Source organism: Eriocheir sinensis, chromosome 54, assembly GCF_024679095.1.
Source record: "Eriocheir sinensis breed Jianghai 21 chromosome 54, ASM2467909v1, whole genome shotgun sequence".
Lineage (NCBI taxonomy): Eukaryota > Metazoa > Arthropoda > Malacostraca > Decapoda > Varunidae > Eriocheir > Eriocheir sinensis.
The window spans coordinates 1106000-1121775 of NC_066562.1; the positions used below are offsets into that span (position 1 = coordinate 1106000).

Consider the following 15776-nt stretch of genomic DNA (forward strand, 5'->3'; position numbering starts at 1 on the left):
CAGGAGGCGGTTTTGGGGCGGAGCAGCGGGATGACGTCACTTGGAGCCCCCCCCAAAAAATATCCGCCAGTTCAGGGGTGACTAAAGTTGGGGCCGTATGTGCACTCTGGATGTGCATTCTCGCCTTCTTTCACAGCGCGTTCAGGCAAGCCACTGACGAAAAAATATGTCTTTTTATTGTGCTATTGCGTGACTGTAATTTCAATGACTACAAACGGTGGTGTGGGGTGTGAGGGAGGGCATGTTGAAGTGATTGATTTAACCCTTTCATTGCTAAACGCTTGCAGTGGGCGTTAGGCGTATTTGCTGGTGGCGCTAAATGCTCGCTGCAACCTCCAGCCGCACTCAAATCTCCCGCGTATGAGAGTGTTTCAACACTAATTCTCACAACACAGGATTGCCAATTGAGTGGGTTCTTCACTAAATTTGGTGGAAAATCATGTCTGCCCAGCGCGGAAAATCTACGGACGAGCAACTGGTGAATGTTAATTGTTGACCAATATAGCGACATTTTTGCATAGCTTCACCTATCACATGACTGATATTTTGACCAAATAGTTGTTAATTTTGCAGTTGGCAATACTGCCCTGCCAGCACCCCATCATCAAGAGATCTACAGTAGTTGCCTTACGGCTGACCGTCGCGCACGTATAAATGTATGTCTTCACAGGCAACATCCCCTGAACGTGCCTGTATTTTCGCAGGAGAGGCTTACATTTCTGAATCGTATAGATCTTGGCCTCCTCTTTCCAATGGTGTTTTTGTTTTTCAGCTGTGATGAATAGTTTTTGCGATACAGCGGTTAAAAGAGCGAGCATTAGCGTCACTTGCTGGTGGTGCTAAAAGCTCGCTGCGAGCGCCAGTCGCACTCACAGCAAAAAAAAAAACCTGAACGTGCCTGTACGTTTGCAGGAGAGGCTTATTTAATGACGAGATTTTCTATTCTCTTTTTCTATTACTCTCTCGGTCCCACACGTCCTCTGCGTGTATCGAAACACACGAGAAATTAATCAAGATCAGGGTATTCGCCGGCTGCCTGGGATTGAACCCGCGACCAGCATGACGGGAGAGCCACTCCTTACCGAGTCGGCCAAAGAGATACCCCACTGGCAAAGTGGGTTATGGGAGGCTCGTTCATCAGGCATAGTCGCCCCACTTCACGACTTTCCCCCCTATGTAGATTAATTTCTGTGTGCTGAGACCTTTAGACAGTGACCCATTTTGGTGAACAATTTCACAATGTCCCCGTAGAGACATACCTCCAACTCTCCCATTTTCTATTATCCTCGGAGAGCATGGACCATCCTTCCTGTTACCCCTTCGGGGAAACGCAACAGAACCGCAGGATAGGATGCCCACCGCTTTGCCACCAGTTTAATGACGAGATTTTCTATTCTCTTTTTCTATTACTCTCGGTCCCACACGTCCTCTGCGTGTATCGAAACACACGAGAAATTAATCAAGATCAGGGTATTCGCCGGCTGCCTGGGATTGAACCCGCGACCAGCATGACGGGAGAGCCACTCCTTACCGAGTCGGCCAAAGAGGTACCCCACTGGCTAAATGGGTTATGGGAGGCTCGTTCATCAGGCATAGTCGCCCCACTACACTTACATGACCGAATCTTATAGACCTTGGCCTCCTCTTTATAATGGTGTTTTTGTTTTGTAGCTGTGATGAATAGTTTTTGAGATACGTACAGCGGTTAAAAGAGATCCCCTTCCCCCGCTGGGGTGCCCGAGCGCGCCTGAGGGGATAGTCTCGTTGCAAGTGCTTATCAATGAAAGGGTTAAATTAGTCCGCCTTTCCTCGTTTTCTCTAAATCCCTGTTTCTACATTCTCTAGTTTGGCTTAAGCAGTGTCACGCATAAACCACGCCTCGGCCGTGTCTCCTCCCACAAACCTGCGTATGACTTGACTTGGTGTATATAGACTTAGGATTTTTCAACCATCGGCGAGTGGCGGAAGATTACTACCCACATGCTGCATAGATCTTCAATCAACCCTAACTTCAGTGACTTGGTTCAACAGGAGCACCGGGGGGCAGCATGGGCCAATAATGAGTTATACATTGGCAGCCAGTATAAACATAATTCGTTTGCTCCAGTAACGGGCTGGGGTCGCCCAAGAGGCCCATCAAGAAAGCCTACAGGTGATGTGGGCAGCACGTAAAAAATAAAAAATAAATGGGTAGGTATAGCATGTTACACTAACGTACAGTTGAAACCGAGTTGAGTGAAACAGTCACGTAACCTACATTAGCAGGATTTCGGAAAAGCATGTAGATTCAGGAGCATTGTGTTTTAAGGGGAGGCCGTTGCAAAGGCTGACTCCCAGACCTTCAACTGAGCTGGTTCCCTTGGCAACACTGGGCAACAATACGGAGTTTTTGGAAGAAATGTGGCGTGCAAGATGTAGGAAATAGGACTTTTACCACCAGGGACATAAACCTACTCCTGGAAATGCCCACAACTTTGAAACCCTAGTAAAAAAAGATTAGGTTAACTTGTGCGACGTCATTTATCATCTGTAACATCAAGATCAAGGTCTTGATCGAGTGCCTCCCCCTCAGCATGGCGGGCAAGAAGAAGGACATTGAAAGTTTACTGGACAAATTACACGACTTTTCGCCTGGGACAGACCAGTGTAATGCCAGATACGCCAAGGACATCATAGTGGACATTTCCGAGCACCTGAGCGTGGACCTGTCGCCTGTCCAGTACGGTGAGTCCATCATTTGGGTTATTAGTTTGTTCCTTTCGGTTCTCCCAGCGCCGTAACGTCACCACACACGTCATTGCCCCGCACTCTATTACTTTTATCATGATTACTATTTAACTGGCGGTCACTTTAATGTCGCACTGATTTCGTGTTGAAAATGTACTCAAATATCATATGGGCTCATGAGCTTACCACTTAATTATAAATGTTCATTAGGTCATTCAGACTTTACAGACGAGACTACTTTTTAATGTATTTTGATATGCTTTTTAGAAAAAAAATTCCATTTCCATTTCCTGACAGACTACATACAACATATCAGAGCCTATCAAAAATAAATTAGTTTCATTCATTCATTTCATTCATAAGGTTTTGTTGGTAAGAGAACCGGGTAGGACACGAAGTAATGGGTTTAAACTGGATAAATTCAGATTCAACAGGGACACAGGCAAAAATTGGTTTACAAACAGGGTGGTGGATGAGTGGAATAGGCTTAGCAGTCACGTGGTGAGTGCCAATACAATTGTCACATTCAAAAATAGACTAGATAAATTCATGGACAGCGATATTAGGTGGGGTTAGATACACGGGAGCTTAGGGTCAAAGGAGCTGCCTCGTACAGGCCTACCGGTCTCTTGTAGACTCCTGCGTTCTTATGTTCTTAACTAACCCACTGCCCACCAACTGCCAGTGACAGCAACCAGTGGTGCTGCGTGAAGCTAGCCACATATTTTTCGTAAATAATTAATATTAAATCCAACCAAACTAAATGTAAACCTAACATAACATAACTTTACTGGCTAACCCAACTCGCCTCCGTGGTCTAGTGGTCAGCGTGCCTGGCTTCTACTCTGTGGGCCCGGGCAGTCAGCGTGCAGCTCACCCAGCTGTTTATCCTCCCTTTCGGGTTGGTCGATAAATGGGTACCTGGGGAAACCTGGGGAAACTAAACTGTGGTAGCCCAGATGTCACACTGGCCCTGTGTCCCGGGGTAATGGGCTCCCTCCCACCACAGCCTCAAGGCCCAATGTTACGGAGAGAGCACCAAGGCCACGCACTGCTACAGCGTATGCCCCCAACTTTACTTTTATTTTACTAACCCAACTCAACCTGACCTGTGTCCTGCTTACTGACTAACCCAACTCAACCTGACCTGTGTCCTGCTGCCAAAATACATGTAAATAATTCCTTCACTATAACCCTTGTAGACCATACTTTAAGAAATTCATATCCAACAAACAAGTGATTTGAGATGACAAAAGTAATAAGGTAAAATGTTGTTTGTGCACAAAGTTACAGAATAAGGTAAAATTCTAGTGTTTGTCCATACTCCCCCCTCCCCCCCATACAAGCCTGGGGACCTGGTGGGAATGCGGGGTTTCAGGTGGGGGACACGAAATCCATCACATTCGCGCATTTTTTTAGTGGGGGGGGGGGGATAAAAACTCCCTAGATCTAGGGAAACTCCCTAAATTTAGGGAATTTTTCCTACCACCACCACTAAAATAAGCGTTTGCGACGAATTTAGTGTTTCCCATGCAGAAACCACGCACTCAGTGGATCCCCAAGCTTGTTTTGGGAGAGAAGCGTAGTGAACCCACCAAACGATGCTCACCTCACCATCTGGCGTGGCACCGGAGGCCATCTGTGCTCACATAAACTGACTACACCATACTCATGCCCTCTCTAGTAGGTTATCACCTCATCGCAAGGTTTCTGTCCTCCAAGTAGAGTCTGTGGCACCAAACACAGTGTATCTTCATTGTTTATCACTGACATAACTAAAACCACCGGCTAGCCAGGATCCGTCCAACGCCACGCCTTAAACAGTACTGCGGCTTGTGCAGGAAGTGCAGGCTCTCGAACCTCCTGCCTGAGCTGTTCGAACACGTGAATCCTTACTGACCGGATTTTGAATCTGCTTCACGGGCTCGTATTCCCAGTATACAAGGTGATTGTGGATATTGACTCCGCGCCTCCAGAATACGATAATACGCCTCCATATATTATAGTTAAAAAAAACAAAGTACTTAAAAGTAAAGAAGCCGAATTAATCCCCTTCCCCCAACGATCTTGGGGGACCTGCGTGAACTTGGGGTATTTGGGTGAGGGAGCATATTTAAACTACTCCAACCGAACTTTACGACCTGCTTTGCCCCCCTCGACTCCCCTGCTGACCAGGAGGGGGCTGCGCCCGCCCCTGGACCCCCCCTCTTAAAGGTGTGTGTTCTAAAAAAAAATAACCACGCGTGGTGGACCTGGTCTCACATACGTGGGCTAATGGCTAACTAAGCATACCATCGCTAACCTAGCGTACCATCGGTAATAGTATTACGTAAAGGTGCGTGTTCTAAAAAAAAAAATACCCACGCATGGTGGACCTGGTCTCACATGCGTGGGCCAATGGCTAACTAAGCGAACCACTGCTAACCTAGCGTACCATCAGTAATAGTATTAGGTAAATGTGCGTGTTCTAAAAAAAAAATACCCACGCGTGGTGGACCTGGTCTCACATGCGTGGGCTAATGGCTAACTAAGCGTAATAGTATTAGGTAAAGGTGCGTGTTCTAAAAAAAATAATAACCGCGCGTGGTGGACCTGGTCTCACATGCGTGGGCTAATCACTAACTAAACGTACCATCGCTAACCTTGTGTACCATTGCTAACCGGATCGTTGGCAACGCTGCTCATATTGCAATGGCGTCGCCATGTAAACACATCGTCCGTATGTATAATATGCCCTTAAGTACAATATGGAGGCGTAATATCGTATTTTCGAGGTGCAGAGTGATTTTCAATAATTACCTTGTGTGGTTTCCGTACGTTGTAAAAAAAAAAACGGAATGTATGAAATTTCCCTACATCTAAGTAATTGTAAGGAATTTCCCTACATCTAGGATATTTTTCAACCCCTCATAACTCAAAAACTATGCATTTGCGACGCATTTCATGTTTACCACCGCATTCCCCGAAGTCTCAATGGCCCCCTAGCCAAATTTGGTTGCGAGGGGTGAGTATGGGCAAACACTAGAATAATACCCAGAATAGAGTCAAAGGCTTTTCATCTCGAGCATGCATTGCCTAACTTTGAAATAACAACCGATGAAGTCCTTTAAGCCCTCCAGTCACTTGAAACAAATAAAAGTCCCGGACCTGACAAAGTATATCCTATACTGCTTAAAGAAACAAAGCGAAATACTCTCCTCCCTCACAACCGTATTCAATATGTCCTTGCGACAAGGAATCATCCCTTCGGATTGGAAAAAGCTAACGTGACACCGATTTTTAAGAAAGGAGACAAAAAAGTACCAGGTAATTACAGGCCCATTAGTCTAACTTCAGTTGTAGGTAAGCTACTTGAGAGCATAATTAGAGACAAAATTGTGAGTTACCTTGAAAGCCACTCATTAATTGGGGTCTCACAACATGGCTTCCATAACAAAAGATCCTGCCTATCAAACCTATTGACCTTTTATAACAACCTCTTCACAGTTTACCAAATCATTGGACATTGTCTATCTTGATTTCCAGAAAGCGTTTGATAAAGTCCCACATCATAAATTACTTTACAAATTAAAGCAAATAGGTATTCACGGTCAAGTACACTAATGGATCATGAATTGATTGAGCAACAGACAGCAAAGAGTGGTGATTGACGGATTTAACTCAGAGTGGGCACCAGTCACTAGTGGCGTCCCTCAGGGCTCGGTTCTTGGCCCAGTGCTCTTCATTATTTACATCAACGACGTGGATGTTGGACTCAATAATCGCATTAGTAAATTTGCAGACGACACAAAGATTGGTAACTCGGTTCACACTGACGAAGACAGGCAAAGCCTCCAAGAGGATTTGCACAAAATTTCAGCTTGGTCGGATAGATGGGAGATGCCCTTTAACGTAGACAAATGCCAGGGCCTTCAAGTTGAAACAAGGAATAAGAAGCTCAATTACGAAATGCGCGGCGTTAAACTCAAAAGCGTTCAATGTGTTAAGGACTTGGGGGTCAAAATCGCGTCAAACCTCAAATTCTCACAGCAATGCATCGATGCAGCAAATAAAGCGAACAGAATGTTGGGCTTCATTAAAAGAAACTTTTTATTCAAGAATAAAGATGTAATACTCCCGCTCTACAACAGTTTAGTCAGACCCCACTTGGAATATGCGGTACAGTTTTGGTCTCCCCACCATGCAAAGGATATTGCTAAATTAGAAGGCGTTCAGCGTCGGGCAACAAAAATGATCCCTTCCTTGCGCAACAAATCCTACGAAGAAAGGCTTTCTACCCTTAACATGTTCTCTCTTGAGAAACGTCGCCTCCGAGGAAAACTGATCGAATGTTTCAAAATTCTTAATGGTTTCACGGATGTAAACAGATCAACATTGTTTATGATCGATGACACTTTGTGTATGAGGAACAATAGCGTAAAACTCTAATGTAGACAAGTAAATTCAGACTGCACCCAAATTTTTCTTCACCAACGTTGTAGTGCGAGAATGGAATAAGCTCCCACCGTCAGTGGTCCAGTGTAACACGATTGACTCCTTTAAAAACAAGCTCGACCGTCACTTCCTTCAACTTAATATTAACTAGAGTTGAAATGCAACGTTTTGGAGCCATCTGATTAATGTAGAATCACTTAGATTTAAGGACAGACCACCTAGTCTGGACCATGGGGTCAGTGTGGTCTGATTTTCTATGTAAATCTATGTAAATATCATCAACTCCCTCTTAAATTCTGCTACACTGTTACTTGTCTTTCAATATTTTTATGCTGACTGCTCTACTGAACTTGCTGACTGCCTGCCTCCATCCCTCCCATGTCCCCACTGTACATGTCTGTCTGTCCTAGTTCCTCCCTATTCTATCCATATCCCTTATGCAAGAGTTAGCCAGTATCTTTACTTTTTCATCCCTTATGTTGGTACACTCTGGAACAGCCTTCCTTTGTCTGTATTTCCTCCTGCCTATGACAAACTCTTTCAAGAGGGAAGTACCAAGATACCCCTCCATCAGAAATTGAGCATCTTGTTTTGGCCTCATACTGACTTATTTTTGCTGGAACAACCCTTAGCAGGCATCTTTGCTTCCTGTTTTGTTGTCCTTGAGCTGCAAACATTGAAATAAAAAAATAGCCTTGAACTTGTAGCCGAACAAAATAGTAATGCAAGTGTTAAAGTTTGAAATGAAGACAAAAACTAATGCAAGAGTCAAGTCTTGAACTTTTAGCCTAACAAACTGATGCAAGAATTTTAAAGTTTTGAATTTGTAGCCTAATAAACTAATGCAAGAATTAAAGTCTTGAGCCTCAGTAGCTAAAGCAAGAGTAGTTATGACCTTTTAACCAAGTAAACTAAAACTAGAGTTAAATACTTTTTTTATATATACGCTGAGATGCTTTGGAACAGTAATTTTCCTTGACTTGCATCTTCATATAACTTTAATAATCAGTGATAGAGCATTAGAATTTTTCTGTTTTTTCTTTTCAGATCTGTACTTGAGTCAGATTTTTGGACCCAAGGGGATAACAGAGTTTGGCTTAAAAGTTCTTGAGAGAGGGGATTTTGTGGATGCCAAGAGCAGCACCTTAGACTTGATCATAACCCTTCTCAAGAAAGATACGAGGAAGATAACTAAATATGTGGGGGATGTCACAGTAAGTATAGCCATGTTACCATTTTGTATGCATCACTACAATTATAGTCAGACTCAGCTGTGAAGTGTGGTTGGGTGCAGGCCACTCAGGGAGTCCCCAGGCCACAGAGAAGCCAAACCCAGCCTTCAAAATAAGGACAGCTGTCACAGTAGCTGTCATAGTGTATGGAGGTGAGCAAGGTAGTGACATGATGTCCTTGATTGCTTATAACGTTGGAAAGCAACAATGTCATGTTATGGAATTTATACAATTCATTACTCTTATTCTAAGAAGTGACACATGCTAAGCTTTATATAGGCGTATTTAATGCCTGTAGAATATTTAATACATATTTCAAATAGTAAATATCTGACATATGAGAGAGAGAGAGAGAGAGAGAGAGAGAGAGAGAGAGATGTATTGGGGATGATGTGGCAGCTCTGTGGAGAAGCTTGTGCTCCACCTAAATGGACTTCCTATTTGTGTCTGACTAGTATTCAGTCTCTGCTAATGAACCATTGATTGGAAAAATAATTGGGGATGCAGAGTCAGAGGCTGCTGACTTTTTTCATAAAAACTCTTGCTGATTAACCTGAGAGAGAGAGAGAGAGAGAGAGAGAGAGAGAGAGAGAGAGAGTATATATTTGTATATATTAATGGAAGAATAAGACTAAAGAAAATGAAAAAAAAGTGCTTTGTAATTTTTTGCCTTTTATTTATTTTTTATTTATTTATTTATTTATTTATTTATTTTTTCAACATAATAGATCACTGTTTTATTTTATAGGAGCAGTTCTTAGTGGACTTTTATTTTGTCTTTATTTTACTGCTGAGCTGCTTTTGTTATTGTTATCTTTTCAGAAGTACACCCTATCCTTCTACAATGCTGAGAAGTCAACCAAGGTGTGTGCTGTTGCCCTGGAAGCTTTTTGCTTACTTCTGGAGAAATATTCCACAGAAGTCAGCACTTGCAATATTAATTTACATCGGTTCATTGAAGGAATCTGTGTCCAGCTTCAATCTGTCAAAGGACATGGAGGTGAGAAATTTTGAAGGTTTTTTATTATTATTATTATTATTTATTTATTATTATTATTATTATTATTATTATTATTATTATTATTTAATAAGGGACTGAGAAGAAGGATCTGGAGTGTTTTATGGGGTGAGAAGAAGGATGGGCTGGGAATGCTTTAGTCCTGGGATGTAGGAGGATAGATTGAAGCGGTGTAATTGGAAGAAATCAGATTTTGATAAAAATAAAAAAATATATATTTCTGTATTGAGTTTTTATTTTTTTATTATAAAGACTTACAGAAGAGAAAATCAGTGAAGAACAAGGAGGCTTCAGGAAGGGAAGGGGATGTGTGGATCAGATATTTGCCTTGAGGATGGTAGTAGAAAAAATAATAGCAAAAGGAAAGATCTATACGTTGCCTTCATGGATTTGGAAAAAGCTTATGACAGAGTTGATTGGATTGCATTGTGGGATGTTTTAAAGATTTATGGTGTGGGAGGAAAACTGCTTGGTGCAATAAAGTCTTTCTATGAGGATGCATCTGCATGTGTCAAAATTACTGGAGAAACAAGTGAACATTTTGAGATAAAAGTGGGCTTAAGACAAGGGTGCGTCATGTCACCATGGTTGTTCAATATTTATATGGATGGTGTCTTTAGAGAAATGAAGGGCAAAGTTGAAGAAGTTGGAGTAAGACTGTTCGATGAGGAAAGGAAGTGGGTACTGAATTCGATACTGTTTGCTGATGACACAGTGCTCATTGCAGAAAATGAAAGTGACCTACAAAATTTGGTCAGTGTTTTTGATAGTGTCTGTAATAGGAGGAAGCTGAAAGCAAATGTTATTGTTAAGTATTTTAATGTTATTGTAAAGTAATGGTTTGTGAGCGAAGCAGAAGTGAGGTTGTAGATTTTGTATGCCCATATAGAGTGGGAATTGAATGTGAAAAAGAATGCCAAATAATTTTGAATGGTGAAGAAAGATTACCAGAAGGGTGTATGTGAGAGAGATAGAGGGAGGGAATGCTAGAGGACGACCTCCAATGAAATGGAGGGATAGGGTGCAAGAGTACGTTTGGGAGAGGGGGGAAAGATCTTTGAGAAACTTTGAGCAGGCAAGGAGGGAGTGTCTGGATAGAGAAAGTTGGAAGCTCTTCTGCCGTGGCCATCCCCTGGTGGGAGCTCCTAGGAGCAGGCGTCGATGAGATGATGATGATGATGAATTTATTTATTTGTTTATTTATTTTATTTATCATTATTATTATTATTATTATTATTTATTTATTTATTTTTTATTTACTTTTTTTTTCTGTGGAAATAGTTTGGCTCTAGTACCTTTATGAAAGGGTTATAATGATACACTTTATCACTATACAATTTTTGTTTATCAAATTCATTTTTTATTGAATATTGGTTATTCCTTTGGGAATAGTTGCCAACTAGAACTAATGTTTAGAGATACCCTGTATCAGTAAACCCACAGTAACCAATCAGTACACTAGATCCAGTGAGGTAAGAATGAGTAATGCAGCCTCAGTACAAGATTTTTTTATGAGATGTATGTATAGATTCAACACCTCCAACCCAAAGTTACGTTTAACCCTTTCCATCTGTGACGCAGACATCGGCGTCACAGTATGGAAAGGGTCGAGAGGAAATGGAAGAGGATTAATCCTCTTCTAAACCTCTCAATCCTCCTCTAAATTCCTCATAATCCTCTTCCATTTCCTCTTAAGAGGTTTAGAAGAGGATTAAGAGGTTTAGATGAGGACTAACCCTTTCCATACAGTGACGCCGTCAGACGTTGACGTCGGCGTCGCCGGAGTGAAGGTGTTCAACCCTTATAGACTGGAAAAGATGCACTTTGTTAATGGCAACAGCAGGTGGCCTCGTGTGGCCTACATGGACATTGTGGATTATAGTATATATTTACTGTAGATTATTTAATTTACTACGCAGGAGGAAATGAGGTCAAAGAAAAGCCTTTTCTTGTATTAATTCTTTATTGATGGGATGGTGCAAGAAGTGCTGTCTATTCAATAAAAGGCAAAGCCCTGATATTGGGCAAGGCACATCTTTATTATCGTGTGTATGTGTGTGTGTATAATTTTACCTCTTTACATATTTCTTGGTCAATCCAGAAGCCAAGAATTCCAATCTTTACATGAGGTTCTAGATCCTTAGCTGCAGTACCTTTCTGAAGACAATTGATCGGTTCATGAGGTTAAAAAATCCGACCATTCCAGGATTTGATTTCACAGATTTTCTGATGAAACCTCAAACAATACTGTAGGTCTAATATCCTGGAGGAGAATGGTTCCAAAAACTGTTAAAACTTTGGAATGGAAACTAATAATTGGCTGTAATTCCAGTACTAATTGAACAATGTTTGATTTTAAGCTCTCAAAATCATTTGTTTTTGGTCCTTTATTGTGTTTAAGTTTGGTTGAGCTAATGCTGTTAAAAGCGAAAATGTCTTCTGAACCGGTCATTTATCATAATGAGGTAATGCTGTCTTCCGATTGATTCATAGCATGTATATATTTTCACAAGATTTCTGTAGGGATGAGAATCTATGCTCTTAAACATAGGGGAAACACACCATTAGTGCAGTTCAGTATTTAGGTATTTTCTCTTTTTTCCTTTTCTTACAGTGCTGTATAACCAACTTCGAATCCTGGGAATGTTGGCAAAGGTGTATCCTGAGAAAGTACGCAACCAATCCAACTTGATATTAAGACTGTATAAGGATCACTTAGCCAAACATGTGAGTATTATACCTATAGTACATGCTCTTCAGTTCCATCAATTTCCTGTTGGTTTAGTAGAGGCCAAGAAAAAAGTAATTAGAGGTGAATGTCAAACTAAATGCAGGCAAAGACAATTTAGGAGTTGTCATTTGCATTTTATTTGGTGATAATTGACATCTCATAGCAAGGAAGGGCTTTAAATATGTCCATTAATCTACAAATGTAAAGAACTAGTGAAACCAGATTGGCGACTCCATTTTGGCGTTGGTTCCCACAGGTCCTTTCCTCCCTTCTGCTTTGCCACAGTCCCAACACCTATTTTTTCCTCTCATATGTTACCTATAGCTAACATATGAGAGGAAGAGATACTAGATGTTGGAACTATGCAGCAGAGCGGAGGGGAGGAAAGGACCCACAGGAGCCAACACCAAAATGGACTCACCAATCTGGCTTCACTATAGGGCAGCAGTGGTTAAAGCTTTGTGTGGAGTGCACCAGCATAGTAATTGGTTGTGTTTGGGAGTTCATATGTCGCACAGTGTTATGATAAACAGAATTTACTCTGGAAAACTGAGCTAAGGTATAAAAATGAAATGTTAAAATAAAGATTCATCATCAACGTTTACCTTGACATTCTTTGATTTGTCTACCCCAGCATAATTTTCCAAAGTACCAATAGTCTTTTTCTTGATGTGGATACTAATTGTTATGGTGTGTAGAAACTGCTTAGCATACCCTGAAGGAGAGAAAAATGGTGTATAATATATTGTCTGTCAACGTTGAATATAGTCATCAAAAAAATAATTGTGTAGCTTAGGTTATAGGGTCATATTCTTAAGCATTTTGGCGCCCAAGCACACATATTTGACTTTGACAGTTTCTGCACCAGGAACGTAAAGAAACACCCATGGGAACGTGTTTAACCTCTTTTTTGCTCTAGAAATGTATGATGTAAGAGAAGAAAGCATCTAGGAATACTAACCATAATTCCCTGCTGTGAAAATTCATACTTAGGATATTTGAACCAGTGGAGTTTTGACTTTTATTGTAACAATGCACCGCAGATGGGGAATAAGCCCAACCTGGTCGCCCTGGCAGGAGTACTTCGAGGACTGACTCTCTACCTCTATAATTTTCCGGAAGGAGACCATGATGATCCTGAGCTGTACAAAACACTTTATAAACGCATCCACATGGTCTTGAACCCCAACCTGAACTTTAACAGGAGAGATGCACAGAGAGGTAAGATCTCTTATGTATGAATATTCAACTACAAAACTGATTTGCTTGGTTAAGAAAATGCAATTTATTTTTTGTTTAATATTTTGTTTATTTTTTGTTTTTACTTTGGGATTCAGAGTGCAAATCTGTGCTCCATTGTGTGCTGGAAGAGGTGACAGGGATGTAGCTCCTTAGTTATGGTGGGCTGAGGGTGGAAAAAGGCCTCCCTCCCAAGTAGATTTACCCAGAATGCCAGAGGATGAAGGCAGTGTTTCATCATCATTAGAAAGAGTGCTATTACCCCAACAGCTGTCCCAGGAAACAAGTAAAGAGCGAATAACTTTTTCGCCATTGTATTTTCTGAGGCATTTGTATAATTGCTGTGGATGATGTGGGTTGTGTGTCAGGTTGTGATTCATAATTAGTGATAACAAAACACCACCCCAACAGCTGCCCTGGAGCTGATCCATGTCCACGGAGACAAGTTCTCAGAGGAGCTGTATCACCACTATGATTCAGTGTTCCCTTGGCTCGTCACATGGTGCTCATCCAGGAATAGGGACGACTACAAGGCTGCCGTGCCAGCCATGGATACCTTCGTCACTGTCATGTCGATGCAGCTACAGCTGCAGTCAGCTGATGACATGAAGGCTAAAGAGATTTTTAAGGTATGGGAAAGGCATTGAAGATGTGATATTTTTCAGCTTTTGACAAGGAAATTACAGAAATATTTATATTGTTAAAAATTCATCTACAATTTTGTTTATATTAGCTGTGGATAAGGAAGCTACAGAAATATCTGTGTTGGGAAAATGCATCTGTGATTGTACACAAGTTGTGGTGCGAGATCAGACCAAACCTTCACCTATATTTCTGCCTTCCTACAACTTAAATTCCAAGAGGAGAGTATCAACACACCCCTTGAACCATTTGTAATATAATTTTCTTCCACTTTTCCTTTTGGGAAACAGAAATTTGGTGCACTTTTTCCCAGTTTTTAACCCTCGTCTTACAGGTGGCTGAATTAATTTCCGTTTTGTGTTCCGGGTAAAAATCGCAAACCTTGAAAATGACAGAAGATAAATTTCTTTGTAATAATCCATTTCTCTTTGTAATTCTGAGTACATTGATATAGTTTTCAACACGTCCCTAGTCGTCTACGTGAGCCATGTGTTGCTAAGTGAGAGGTTGATGGAGGCCGTGAAGATGTTTTTGTGTCTCCCAGAGTATCTTCGTCATCACTGCTGATGTCTTTACTTTCTTCACTTTCAATATAATAATCACTGTCTTCACTCTCTTCAGTATTCTCAATATCACTCCTGAATAACACATTTATGTCAATATCACTGTTGCTTTCCTGGTCATGACGCAGTCTCCTGTCACTCGGAGTGGGTGTTCCACCCGCCAGCTCTTGGGGGTTGCCAGATGTTGCTTCCATGATGAAAATAAACAACTAAAACCTACCATATTTTGCAGCGTATAGCGCGCACCTTTTTCACATAAAAAAGCCAGAAAGTTTAGCCTTGCGCGTTATACGCCGAATGTACAAATTTTTTATGATTTTTTTCTTCTTTGGGGTGTTTTTAAGGGTCTGTTTTTTCGTCTTATCCAATAACAACTGCAAACTTACCTTTATTATTGTTAACCCTCTCACGCACGATGACACGTTTCACGTCATCAAAGGTAAAAGGTCCTGGTGCACGATGACGCGAAACGCGTCATAAAAGTTAAAAAATTGATTAAAAATTAAGTTTTCGGTGGAAGTGTGTCAAATTTGGAGTGTCATTTGTTGGGATAAGTTTCTTAATGGTAACATATGGCAACCTTTCTAAGAAGCGTAAATGAGGAGCATGGAGCGATTTTTAGTTGTTAGCCTACTCTGACGGGAGAGGATTTTTTTTTTTTTTTTTTTTGTGTGTGTGTGTGTGTGTGTGTGTGTGTGTGTGTGTGTGTGTGTGTGTAACTCAGGAACTAATAGGTGTATGAAGATTTTGAGGATACCATAAGAATCCTCACTAAATTCTGCTTCTAAACATATTCAGCTAAAAAAGTTGGCCCGCAAAATTTCGAGATAGCAAGTGGGGAAAGAGTTGGTACTTAGGATTTATTGTCTACAATACTCTATACGGAGACTTGAAACGAGTTTCTATTGTTTATATATATTTTTCCTCTATCTTTATTTGCGCACGTTCTAGTATAAGTCTTTATGAAGCCATTGATACCAAATTTATTGGGGTACAATATCTCTGTGATGGTAAAATACGTACTGGAATATAGAGTTTCGCGGCGGCAAAGAAAGGCTGGTCGGGCCTGAGAGATGCATGGTGAGTGGAAGAGAAACATACCGGAAACTTACTGTGCGCGAGAGGGTTAATGATCCTTCATAGTCCACAGCTGTCTTATAATATGTTACCATAGAATACAGGGCGATCAA

General features: G+C 41.2%; 1 protein-coding gene across 3 annotated transcripts in view; it reads left to right on the forward strand.

The window, feature by feature from the left end:
* Nucleotides 1-2414: 2414 nt before the first annotated feature.
* LOC126983497 (DNA-dependent protein kinase catalytic subunit-like) overlaps nt 2415-15776 on the forward strand; it is a 96328-nt gene continuing 82966 nt past the window's right edge. The window contains exons 1-6 of one of the 3 annotated variants that reach the window (XR_007735943.1): nt 2415-2724; nt 8209-8375; nt 9216-9393; nt 12026-12138; nt 13186-13363; nt 13793-14010. Coding sequence is in view for 2 of the 3 variants with exons in the window: in XM_050836243.1 (XP_050692200.1) it covers nt 2574-2724; nt 8209-8375; nt 9216-9393; nt 12026-12138; nt 13186-13363; nt 13793-14010 (1005 nt within the window). In the remaining variant the exon portion in view is untranslated. The remainder of the gene's footprint in view (nt 2725-8208; nt 8376-9215; nt 9394-12025; nt 12139-13185; nt 13364-13792; nt 14011-15776) is intronic. The other 2 variants (XM_050836243.1, XM_050836242.1) reach the window with 2 other exon arrangements.